The 13,051-nt window shown below is 38.6% G+C and overlaps 1 protein-coding gene across 1 annotated transcript in view; it reads left to right on the top strand.

Annotated features, from left to right (window-relative positions):
- hs6st3a (heparan sulfate 6-O-sulfotransferase 3a) overlaps positions 1-11,286 on the top strand; it is a 33,749-nt gene extending 22,463 nt beyond the window's left edge. The window contains exon 2 of the mRNA XM_036570483.1: positions 8,323-11,286. Within this exon, the coding sequence (XP_036426376.1) occupies positions 8,323-9,064 (742 nt within the window). The 3' untranslated portion in view covers positions 9,065-11,286. The remainder of the gene's footprint in view (positions 1-8,322) is intronic.
- Positions 11,287-13,051: the final 1,765 nt, after the last annotated feature.

Raw genomic sequence — 13,051 nt, 5'->3', positions numbered from 1 at the left:
AGGGATTTCTGAGATTAGTCGTTTGGTGACTGGGGTTAAGATCAGAAAGAAGCTTTGGAGGATTGGCTTGATTTGCTCTGAAAAGGCAAAAAAGGAAGTTCAACCAAATTCAACCAATCACGATTTTCGCATTACTTACGCATTAATGTGTAAATCGTTGATTTGGCAATGAATATTTCAGTTAAAGACAAGGTACACCAGTTGCCAGATGTTTTATATGAAAGCAGGATGGAAACTGTTGCAACATTGTTGTGGATAACAAATGACAAAGGACAACTGACTCCCACTTTTTACCATAAAACTTCAACTTGATTTTCGGTTCTTTTATGGACAAATTTCACTTCATTGATTTGTGCAAAGAACGTTAGATGCTGCATTCAGGTTGCCAACTGCTGAGTGTTCTACCAAATATAAGTTAAGAGCACTTTATTTTTCATCTTTCCTGAATATTGGACTGGTGATTATTTTGTACAGTTAGTTTCGTTTCATCATTTCAATGTATAATATTAAAAGTTATTTTCTTCAAGACTTGTAGTCAGTGCTGTAGTATTTTTTATTTTCACTCTGTTCTCTGTATGTTCTTCGTTCTTAGAGGTACACAGTTTGTTTCTCCCTTGTTTTTATTGGGAACTAACTAGATTACATTCAATATGTTAAAGAAATACAGCAGACTTAAAAACTAGAGTTCTGTTGCTGCCTCCTGTAGCCCAAGACACAAAGTGCAAATATTGCTGCAAATTATGGGAAAAGTTGTTGCAAAATCAAGTGTTTTAGTTTGTAACAATAACAAAAAGTGGCTATGAGATCCTGTTGGGTCTCTCCTCAGCTCAGGCTATTTAAATGAGCATCTCTTCCAGAAGCTACAGACATCTAAAAACCTCTCTGTTTTGCTAACCATTTTAGCATCCTAGTCCATTCACACCCTGCTCTGCGTAATGGACCCCTAATGCTCCCTCCGCCTGTTTCTTTTAAAGCAACATGTTAAGTTGTACAGTGAATCAAAGCAGATTTTTGGACTATAGAGAATGGGTTTGATTGTTTATATCTGTGGATTTAAATTGCTTGTCTTTTGATGCTCAAGGTTACATGACAACTTTAACTATTTGAATTGAAAAACAATTAATTATTATGTAGTATAGAAAAAGCTCGTCATAGATTTATTCAACATTACATATAATGTGTTTTTCTCTCTCTCTGCTTTCTCTTTGTCTTTCATTGTTCAATTTTAAATGGATTTTCCTCATTAATTGTAGTATCAGGGGCACCTAAAATGGGCAAAGCATTAGAGGTTGTCCATGTGAAGATGAAGTTATGTGTTCTGATTCCATTCAGAGTGAGAGTGTGTTATTAGAAAATAAAAACATCAAGTTAACTGTGTTAGGAATATGATGGATAACTATGAAAAGTGAGAGATCACATTTGCCTCGCTCTGTGTATGTGTGTTTGTATGTGCATATGCATGCCTTCATTAGGAGAGTTTTGTCCCAGATTTAGAAAGACTCTATTTTGCTGGAGCTGATGTTAAATGTTGCTTTAGCAAGGACATGCTGGATCTATAATAAGAAAGGACTGCCTGCTCTTTGAGTCACACTAATAGAATTTGAGCTGACTAATTAGATGGTGTAATTGGAAAGTGATTTCAAGATTCATTAGCATGCACTGTCAGTGAAGGAGCTTCTTAATTTGAAAATGAGGACTTCCTGTTCCATATTTATGAGATTAATTGTAAGAATCTATGTCTTCTAATGTGACATCTCACACAGTAAACATCAACTGACCTCCAAATGTATGAGTTAATAGCTTTGAAATGCACCCCCACCTTTCTATCTTTCTCTGTCTGACTTCCTTTCCTATTAGTTTTCCGATTTATTTTGACTTCTTATTTGACATTTTACGTGACTGAAAACGGTAATGTATTGGGTGTACTTGATTCAAATGCATAGATCTTCTACATATGAATATATCAACATAGTTTTGTCTTTCTGTTGAGGGGAAACCAGGGTTGGTTGGCACAATTTTCACTCTCTGTCATATATTCCAGGCATACTATACATTAAGGGTAACCCACATAGCAGCAAATGAAAGGTAAATGTCTTAGATAGACAAAACACTTTCAGAAAATGTACGGTTTAGTGTGAATTAGTGCATTCATGACTAAACATGGGGTTAGTTGGCCCATGTTATGGGGTGGTTGGTACTACATTTGTTGTAACAGGGCTATAGTTTCATACAATGAGGCAACAAAAATGTAACAAAAAGTCATATATTTTCATGCTATCTCTCTGCAAAACATTTCTATAATGTACATACTCAGGGAGATGTTTCAAAAGTTTAAAAAATGAAAACTGTAGCAGATTAACATTTCATTTGAGAAGTCTCCCCACTGATCTATACCTTAACACCATGCCAACCAACTTGTCTCAGTTACTTACTTTTGGCATTAATTGGGTTGACATAATATATTTTATTCATGTGGAAATAATATACACTGTACACATGTGAATTATGTATTTATGAATTTATATTTTTTCAGTGTAGATGTATAATGCAACAGGATCCGTAGTTTCTCTTCTTTGTGCCTACTGACCTCATCTATGTCTTCAGATCATGTCTTGCATGGCTTGACTTTATTGAGCAGTTTAGCATTTTAGTAGGTCTTTTTTCAATAGGTCAATGCTAAAGGGCAGAAGGACGGCAATGAAAGAGTTGTATTGATTTGACTACATTATGAGCAAGATATGCTAGACTGTTATTTAATAATGATGGTTGTGGTAGATCGGCTAGTGAGCCTGCCAACATCTACACATCAATGGTGCCATCAAGGGGCGGGCGGGGGAATGAGGGGGCTGGGGGGGGCATGGACAACCAGGGCCATGGCCACCCTGATACAACCTTGGCAGGTGGCATGTGCATAATATGTTACATAACATGCTTGCATCGATTATATTACATTAGGTACTAGGGCTGTCAACTAATATTCTGAATTCAATTATATAATTGAATCGTAAAAAAACAGACATTCAGTTGTGAAAATGAATATTCGTTTATGAGAAAAGCAGTCTTACAGCGGCGAGTTCTCCCACGGGCCTGAGCAGCTGCACTGAATGCATTGTATGGTGGACAGAAGTCACACAACGTCACTTTCATGATTAAAAATGACATGTAGGTCCATCTAAAATGAGCAAATAATTCAACCACAGCCGTATGGTATTGGTATTGATGGTAGAGTTCACAATTCAACTCGGCCACAGATAGAGTGATTTGCACTCTGAACAATCTGAACAGCCCCATTTGGAAATACTTCAGAGCAGTACTTATAGATCAGTACACAGCAGAATTGTGAAAGCTTGAGATAAAGTTGTTCTAGCACCATTCCAGTACTAGCAACCTGAGGCCACATCTTGAAAATATGCACCCAAATGCATCCGATGTAGTTCCACTTTAGGTTCATGTTCCCCCTGATAATTCAGAAATTCATGAAGGGGAATGGGAATTTGAGGGGGGAACTGAATCTGATGCAACACTCTTGTTGTACTGGTTTGCTCTCTTATGGTCATAATGCACATAAATAGCTATTCAAATGGTTTGAACCAATTTTAGAAGGAATAATTGAACATCATTTTTTGGTCAATTTTGACAGCCCTAATGCACATCAGATAATGAATAACATTTAACTGTAAAATAAGAAACCAAACTATATCAGTATGCAATTCCTTAACTCTCATAATGAGTTTTATATACTGCAATAGCATAATAGAATTCCTGAAATTCAGTTGTGGCTCTTGCTTTTGGTGTGCTACCCCAAGATATTCAGAAAAACTGGGTTAAAAAGTTTTGGGGGCACCACTGCTACACGTACACTGTACAACATCTCTCTGCAAAGTCCAATCAGGTAGAAGGAAAACCCACTGCTACATGAAATACAATAATGTAATTAAGACATACATTCATATAATACAAACATACAGTTTGTCCATGCAGATTTTGGTGAATGTTTATTTGTGTCATATAGGCCTGCACTCTCCCTAAGCTAGAAATTCACGTTAGCTTTGAAATGATTACCTGCATTTGTCGAGGGGGTTGTGTCCAGTTGGAATTACATTAACACTCTGCAGCATACCTCACAATGTGTTAGACAAAAATAATGTGCTCTCCCTGTGTAGTGAGCAGAGAAAATGAGCGAGACATTAGAGAAGAGTTCTTCATTCATTTGTTCTCTAGCACAATCAAGTTTGCAGTTACCAATTTAGTTATCACAAAAGTGCTATGTGTGTCATTTAAAGTTTGTGTGATGTAAAGTAAATGTGATCATTTAAATCACAAGTGTTGCCAGAAACCACCACTTCATGTCCCTGTTTTTCTTACAGTAGTAAGAGCTGCTGTCACTGGGCTCAATGTAAATATAGCTAAACTGTGAGATTCATCTCCTCTCTTCAGCTCCCAGCCCTGACACACTGTCACACAACTAGCAGTGCTATGACACTCTGTAACTATTACAGAGTAACTTTATGCTAATTTGACCAATTAGTTTATTTTGGAGGCAGGAGGCAAATGCTGAAATCTATTTTTGGGATTCACTGTACATGTAGAGAGATGAATCATTGAAGACAAACTGTTTGTATCTGCAAACTTTAGATATGTGCCATTTACTCTTATGACTTAAAGATAGAGTTTTTGTTTTCTGGACTTTGTTATTATTTTATGAATGCATGCTGACTGTCTATTAGTTCACAGTTATGAAACAAAATGAGCTAAACCAGCTAAACCTTTTCACAATCATATTTCGAAGATTCTCTACACTTATCATATGACTTGTTAAGCTTGTTAAACTGTAGACTGCATCATCAAAGAGTCCAGTGGGTTTAGTTGCTCAACATGGCCAAGAACCACCTACTTTATCAGGAAATGGTAATTTGCAGACAGGCAAAATAACCTACCACAGACCATTGTTTATTCTGACATGTATGGAAGCCATTCTTAAGAAAACAGACCTGCACGAAAACAAAAATGACCTGGGCAGTCGTGGGCTGGAGACTTGTGACTAGAAGGTCACCGGTTCCATCCCCTTGGCCGACAGTACGTGACTGAAGTGCCCTTGAGCAAGGCACCTAACCCCCAACTGCTCCCCGGGGTCCCCGGGGATGGTTCTGAATTCAAGTAGTATGCATTGGCCATCACACGAGGATGTGTTAGTTACTAGCTACTACTACTGGAATGAAATCTGTGAAATCTGTAGTGTAGGGTGGAGGTGTCTGAGGCTGAGACTAATAGTTTAAAGTCCCAGTCCTCCTCTACATGCAGACGTAGAGGGCAAGAGACCTAGATAGCTCTAATTTTACAAGTGTGCATTTAAGGCAGACTTGTGCGATGTGCAGCTTTTGTGTGTGCACAAGCATTATGCGGCTCAATCGCAAGTTAAATCAACAAACAAATGCTTTTGCATTGCTTGCATATCTCTTTCTTTGCCAGTTGTTCGGACAGCTGTAAACAAAACTGTCCACTCTGATTGGGCTTTGCCTGTATCTCAAAGAAATTTGAGAAAGAGGCTGCTGCTGAGGCTGCCATACTAACCAGGCAAGTGGGGCCAGTGTCCAGGGCCTCTGACTGCCAGGGTCCACTGGAAACCTCAAACCACAAGGTCCAAGGTGGCTCAAAGACTCAGGGCAGTCCACTACAGATGTAAAAACTATATATGAAGAGCCTTTGAACAGATGATGGCTAAATAAATGAAATAAAGCCCACATCCTGCAACTGTATTTCAAATAATTGACCCCTTAAAATCCCAGGCTTATTACATACTAAGCCTTATTATTCAGTAACTATAGGGACTCCAACGCAAACTGACTGAGCCATTCTTAGGTCATAGAAGTGTATAATAAAACTTTTAAAAGCCCCTTTCAGACCAACAATGTGCAGAAATATAACAAGGCAAGAAATAATAGGCTATTGCACGTTAATTGAGAATTTTATAAACTGTGGTTTTGTTTGTTTAAACAAACAAAAATGCACATTTATATGCACTATTCAAATTCAAAGGTGATCGGGCCTTTTCTGTAGCTGCTCCAAAACTTTGGAATAAACTTCCACTTTTTATAAGGGAATCAGCTACAGTGGACACTGTTAAGTCCAACTTAAAAACCCATCTTTTCTCTCAGGCATTTGAGTCCTGAGCAGATTATGCTATTAGTTGTCTGTTTTGTCTTGGTCGACTCTGACTTGTCATCAGGTTCTTTTACATGATTGTATTATTTTAAAATAGGTTTGTGTTATATGATCTTATTGTACAGCACTTTGGCCAGCACTCGTTGTCTTTTAAATGTGCTATATAAATAAAGATGACTTGACTTGACTTGACTTGACTATTTAATAAAGTTATTTTCAGGTCTATTTTATGTATGTGTGTTATTGTCAGAGGGTGGGGGGCCTTCAAAGACGCTTGTGCTTGTAAATCCATTTTGACCTGTATTTAAATGAAAACAGTACAAAGACAAGATAATTAATGTTTTATCTTATCAACTTCATTGTTTTTTGTAAATATACTCTCATTCTGAAATTGATGCCTGGAACACGTTCCAAAAAAGTTGGGGAATTTAAAACTAGGAACGTTGTAAAATGTTCAAAAACATCTTCAACAGATGGTGCAATTATGCTCGGGTATAAAAGGGAAATCTCCAAGAAACTCCTAGACCTTTATGAGCAAGGATGGGTCGAGGCACGCTACTTTGCAAAAAATGCGTCAGCAAATAACGTAAAAGTTAGAAAAACAAATTCCTCAATGAGTAATTGCAAGGATTTTAGGTATTTCACCCTCCTCAGTGCATCATGACATTAAAGATTCAGGGATCTTGAGAAATATCCACGTGAACAGGCAAGGCAAAAAACCACAACTGAACACATCTGGCCTTCGATCCCTCAGACGACACTGCATTAAAAAAATGGCATGCTTTTGGGAAGTGACACCATCACATGGGCTCAGGAATACTTTGACGAAGTGCTGTCAATAAATGCCATTCTTCACTGCATCTACAAATTCAAGTTTAGACTGTATTATGCACAGTGGAAGCCATATGTCAACAGCTCCGGAAATGCCACCGATTGTCTGGGCTTCTCTGGCCTGATGTCCTGCTTGTCTCCTCTTGAACATGTGTGGTGCATTATTAAGTGCAAAATACAGCAAGAAACCCTTATAAAAATTAAATCACTGTTGTTGGTTTCAGTCAGTTTTCTCTTGTTGATCTTACTTAGCAAATGCTCGTACATCAGTGAAACTGAGTCAGCTGAGTTGTTTCAATGAAATTAAATAAGTTATCAGGCTTACTTCTTAAGTGTTTGTTTGGTCAATGTGATCTAGTTGAGACTCTATTGCATATTGTCTTACTTGTTTTACTCACCCTCTTGGTGTTGTCTTTGCCCCGGCCTACCTTCCATTTGTGCGTGTATCTTTCTTAAACTCCACAGTTAACAGCCTAGCCACATTGTTGGCTGTACATATAAATTATATTGACAAAAGTGAACTTTGTGAGTCGTTGAGTTAAATAAATGCACCTATATCCAGTTCAATTAACATATTAATTGAGTTGTTATAGCTTTTTAAATCTAGTTCACTTTATCTTAAAGCCACAAAAACTGACTGATTTGATACAACATAACAGTGTTGAGTAAATCACACAATCAAAACGGTACAATAAGAATGTCCTAGAGGGGTTCCTGTAGGACAGCATATTCTGAACTGAACAACATGAATTCAACAAAATGCTATTTCTTTTGCTTTACTTACTGTATTGATTAATGCCAAGTTGTTCAGTTTAGTTACCTGGACACTGATCTATTAATTAAATCCAAGTTCACCAGATAATGTTGGAACTGCCTAATAAAGTCATGCTGGTTGCATATAAGTCAGTTATTGCCATCTTAATAATACTATTAAATTATATCTAACACATGACAGTTTCATGGAAGTTGTTGACATAACTGGATTAAGTAAATCCAACAAATTCATAAGGTAAAACATTAAATATTGTCTTTTTGTTATGTCTATTTAAAACAGGTCAAACAGAACTTGCTAATCACTGTTTCTTGTTTTTTATTTGCATTTTACACACTGTCCCGGCTTTTTTCGAATTTGGTTTGTATTTTTCAATACGCAAAAAACCATAAAGCAATAACTTTTCATCAAACTCAAATAAAATCAAACAAAACATTTCCACGTATGAACACAAAGGTGGTATTGAAAGCTTGGAACGAATCTGTTAGCTATGACTGAGAAATACTGTAAATAAAGTGACATCATTTACAAAACAGCCCCATCTCGTGTGTTCGCAGGAACTTCTACTATATCACGCTGCTGCGGGACCCTGTGTCCCGTTACCTCAGCGAATGGAAGCACGTGCAGCGTGGCGCCACGTGGAAGACGGCGCTCCACATGTGCGACGGTCGCCCGCCCACACCCGCCGAGCTGCCCGCCTGCTACAGCAGCGAGGACTGGACCGGGGTGTCCCTGGCTGACTTCATGGCCTGTCAGTCCAACCTGGCCAACAATCGCCAGACGCGCATGCTGGCCGACCTGAGCTTGGTCGGCTGCTACAACCTGTCTTCTATGAGCGAGGGCCGGCGGGCCGAGCTGCTGCTGGACAGCGCCAAGCGCAACCTGCAGCGCATGGCCTTCTTCGGCCTGACGGAGTTCCAGCGCAAGACGCAGTTTCTGTTCGAGAGGACGTTCGGCCTGCGCTTCATCGCGCCCTTCACGCAGATCAACAGTACGCGCGCTGCGGGCGTGGCCGTGGATCCGGCCGTGCGCCTCCGCATCGAGGGGCTCAACGCGCTGGACGTGCAGCTGTACGAGTACGCGCGCGAGCTCTTCCTGCGACGCGTGCAGCACTGCCACCAGCAGGAGAGGCGCAGGGAGAGAGCGAGGAAAAGAGAGCAGCGTAGGAGGATGTGGGAGCACAGGGCCTCGCAGCTCAGGCAATGGGGAGGGGAGGAAGAGGAGGGTAGGGAAGAAGAGGGGAAGGAGAGGATCATGGGTGTTACGGAGGACTACAGCAGTCAGGTGGTGCGATGGTGAATCTGTACCTCTCTGTCTCTCTCCCTCCTTCCATTTCAATACTGTTTTTAACTGGCCCTCGTTCACTTGCTCAGTGTTGACAATAGTGTTTGCTATGGAGTGGACTTAGGAAAGAGCACGACTGACAGAACGACTCACAGATTTACTGCTGTGAATTCAAACAACGCGGCAAAAAAGCTGATCGCTACACAGCAAAGTGCACTCTTTTCTAATAGGGAGCACAGCTTTGGCCTCACCATTTCCCCCTATGGGGAATTCCTTCCAATACTGTATTATCTCAAGTAAAGTTTGTTCGAGTTGTGTTCACACTTAACCCCTTTCCTGTTTAATTACTGTTAAAGTACATATCGCTGCTGTCGGAAGAAAACCTTGTATCTCCATGTTTGTTGATTTTCAGTTTTTGACATAATCTGAAAATGCCTGTTGGCCTTTATATTGTGTAAATTTCATGATGAATGGACCAAAAGAAACGGCCCAAAATTACTTGGAAAATATTCTGGTTCCGCTGACTTCCATTAAAAGTAAAGTAGGATTTTTTCTTCTCCTGTAAAGTTATCATTTTGGAGATACAAGATTTTGTTCTGACAGCAGCGATATGTAAAGGGGGCTTTTCACAACTGTAGCCCTTTAACAGCAGTTTACTGGGATGCTTGTGTTCACATTAGCTATAAAATTCTCGATGAACAGGACATGAAATCCTTAGCATGAATGTCCAACACCTCTTCAATTTTTAATCATGTACTCCTGCTATTTTTTCTTGTGCAAAAACTGAAAACTTTACTGTAAAAACAAAAATAGAAACATTCCACTTTGCCAGTGGTGCTGTTTTGCTTTTGCGCAGTAGTGACCACGCACACTCAAAGGGGCATTTTCTTGGTGCTTGTCTTTAGCAGTATGTCACAACAATCATCCATCCCCATGTTGCTTTCCATTTACAAAAACTGAAAACTTGAATGCAAATACAACAGAAGCTGATACATTATTTAGTTTTTTATACAACTTTACTAGTAATGTTCACACATAAACCCGTGCGGTAATTTTACAAGCATTGTGCCAGGTTTTTTTTTGCTTCGTCAATCTTCCCAGGATTTCGGCTTCATCTTGGGGTCACACTTAACCCCTTCCTGTTTAATTATTTTTAAATACCCCCGTAAACACACAGGTGAAAAGGGCTTATGATAACCCCTTTGAGAGACAAGGGACTGAGTGAACATAAATCATAGCGATCTGATGAAATATTATTTTATGTTACTAGCATTTCTTTTCAAACCTTTTCAAACCCACAAGCCAGAGCAATAAAATACTTAATATTTAAATTTTGTAATATTTAATACACTAAAATACTTAACATTTCAAAACTATTCTTGGCCACACAGCTAACAAAAAAGAAAAAAAAATCACAGGACAACACACAACAGCTCTGATTGTAAAAGCTGTACCCCTTTGTCCCCTGTTCCCCTCATCCTAAGGGCGGCCACTTGTATGTAATGTAGGTGGTATGCACTTCCGAATAATGAGACGAAGTAGGTGAGGGTGTGTTAAAAACAGTATTCATATGCAGGGGTCTCTTTCTCTTTATCTCTCTGTCTCATTCTCAGCAGTTTATTCATCTTTTTCCATCCTCCACTCCGCCTCTGTCTTGCTCTTTGATGAGCGCTGCACCCAGGAGGTCTATCACAGCGCTACTGCACAAGCCGTGTTGGTGTTTTAATTTATTCAGACAAAGGGAGAAAGAGTTTAATGTACATGTTTATGAAATAGCTTAACCATCCCCAGCCACTGCTGCTGTATTGTGGCTCTGTCTTTGTAATGGAACAGATACGACTTGGTAATGACTTTAGAGTACATTAAAGATCGATGTTATCAATTTGATAACACAATCACACACTCTGAAACATTGTGAAAACATCTTTTTTTAACAGAACAAATGGAATTTGTGTATATACTATGTTATCATCTCTGATTTCACTGGACTAGATTAATGAACCAGGAACAGGCCTGAACATATCAATATGTCTACTTGAATTTTTATTTTTTTTATGTTAAAATGTTCTCCTGGGATTGTAAAACATTGACAATATAAGCCTTAGAGGAGGAAAATGACTAAGTGGAAGAATTGTGGATGATTTGGGCCAGTGATTAATATCGTCACTGCAAATTGCTGTAAATTGCTGTTATCTAAGTGTACTTAATGACTAAAATAAAAAAAAATCATAAATCCACATTAATTATATAGATACATCTTAGTACATCTCAGTCAATACCCATTCTGCCACACAGTTGTATTTCTTTGCTCTCCACTGAATAAATACAAAGATGACAAAGTATGCATGGATCTTTCCCCATTGCCCCAGTAGCTATTAAAATCTGTCTGATAATAATTTAAAAGGTAATCTTAAGAACAAATGCCTCAAAGATTATATATGAGTTTAGTGTTTGATTCACTTTAATGATGTAGATATGTAATACTACTCCAGCTCAAAAGTGCAGTGTGAGCCCTTTTAAGCTTCTGCATTTTAGTCAGTGAAGTTTGGAAGGAACAGTTGTCCTGATCACTGTTGTATGAAAGTATGTGAATAGATCTGACTTTGGGAAGAAGCATAAAGATGTACAAGGTACACATGTATGAATAAGTATAGTAACACCTCTGCCTTTCATGCTGTAGACTGGGGTTCTATCGCCCACCGGGGCAAGCACCCTGTGCTATACCAATAAGACTCCTTGGGCAAGACTTCTAACACTACCTTTGCCTACCTGTGTGAAGCGATCAAATTGTAAGTTGCTCTGGATAAGAGTGTCTGCCAAATGCTATAAATGTAATTACTATTTAATAGAGGGAAAAGAACTAGTCCATTTAAGCTTTGCTACTTTCTGGTTACTGATATGCAACCATTGTGAACACCGTAAACATTATAAAGGGGAATTACTACTGATATTTTTAAAAAATCTGTATAATTAAATTCTTGACGTATAAACAAAGTCATTCAGGTGGTTTGATGTGAAATGGTGCATTGTTGAGAAACTTACTGACTGTGGTGACGTCAGGAACCAGACGTGGTGATGTCCACAACACAAACTGTAGATTTTATTTACCATCAAAAATTACCAGTGAATTCAAATTGTCTTTTGAGGTTTTTTATGAAATGTTGATGATAAATGGTAAATATGAAAAATAGTCCTTTGGGCACTGTTATGCTTTACAACACCCTGCATGTACTTCTTTCTTTAAAAAGAAAGAAGTTTTAGGCCCCAACTATCTCAGAACTATTGTAAAATACTGAGGCATGGGGCACCATATTTGCAACCATTTCATGTATATCCAAAAATCTTGGGACACTGTGCAAATTGTAAGTTGAAGCAGAATGCAATGATGTGTAAATCATTTAAAGTCTATATTTAATTGAAAATGGTACAAAGAAAACTGCTAAAATGTTGAAACTGAGAAATTTTACTGTGTTTTGAAAAATATAAGTTTAAAGTAATAAATATAAAGTTATGATAAAGTTAGGAAATGTAAAATATAAAAGACCTTGGGGGGTTTCATCATCTATAGTACATAATATCATTAAAAGATTCAGAGAATCCAGAGAAACCACTGTATGGAAGGGACATGGCTGAAAAAACAGTATTGGATGGCCCTGATCCTTGGGCCCTCGGGTAGCACTGCATTAGAAACAGACATGATTCTGTAGTGCAAGGGCTCGGAAACATTTTCAAAATACATTGTCTTTGAAGAGAGTTTGTTGCTGCATCTACAAATGCAAGTTAATCTTTACCATGAAGAAACCATCTACAAACAGGATCCAGAAACGCCACTGCTTTCTCTGGGTCTCAGCTCATTTAAGATCGACTGGGGCGAAGTAGAAAAGTGTCCTGTGGTCTGATGAATCAAAATTTGACCTTTTTTTTTTTTGGAAATCATGGCCTCACGTCTTCTGGGCTAAAGGTGAGAAGGACCATCCAACTTGTTATCAGTGCACAGTTCAA

Source organism: Colossoma macropomum, unplaced genomic scaffold (genome assembly GCF_904425465.1).
Source record: "Colossoma macropomum unplaced genomic scaffold, Colossoma_macropomum, whole genome shotgun sequence".
NCBI lineage: Eukaryota > Metazoa > Chordata > Actinopteri > Characiformes > Serrasalmidae > Colossoma > Colossoma macropomum.
Note: the sequence above shows the minus strand (reverse complement) of the source record. Positions and strands in the feature narration are given on the sequence as shown.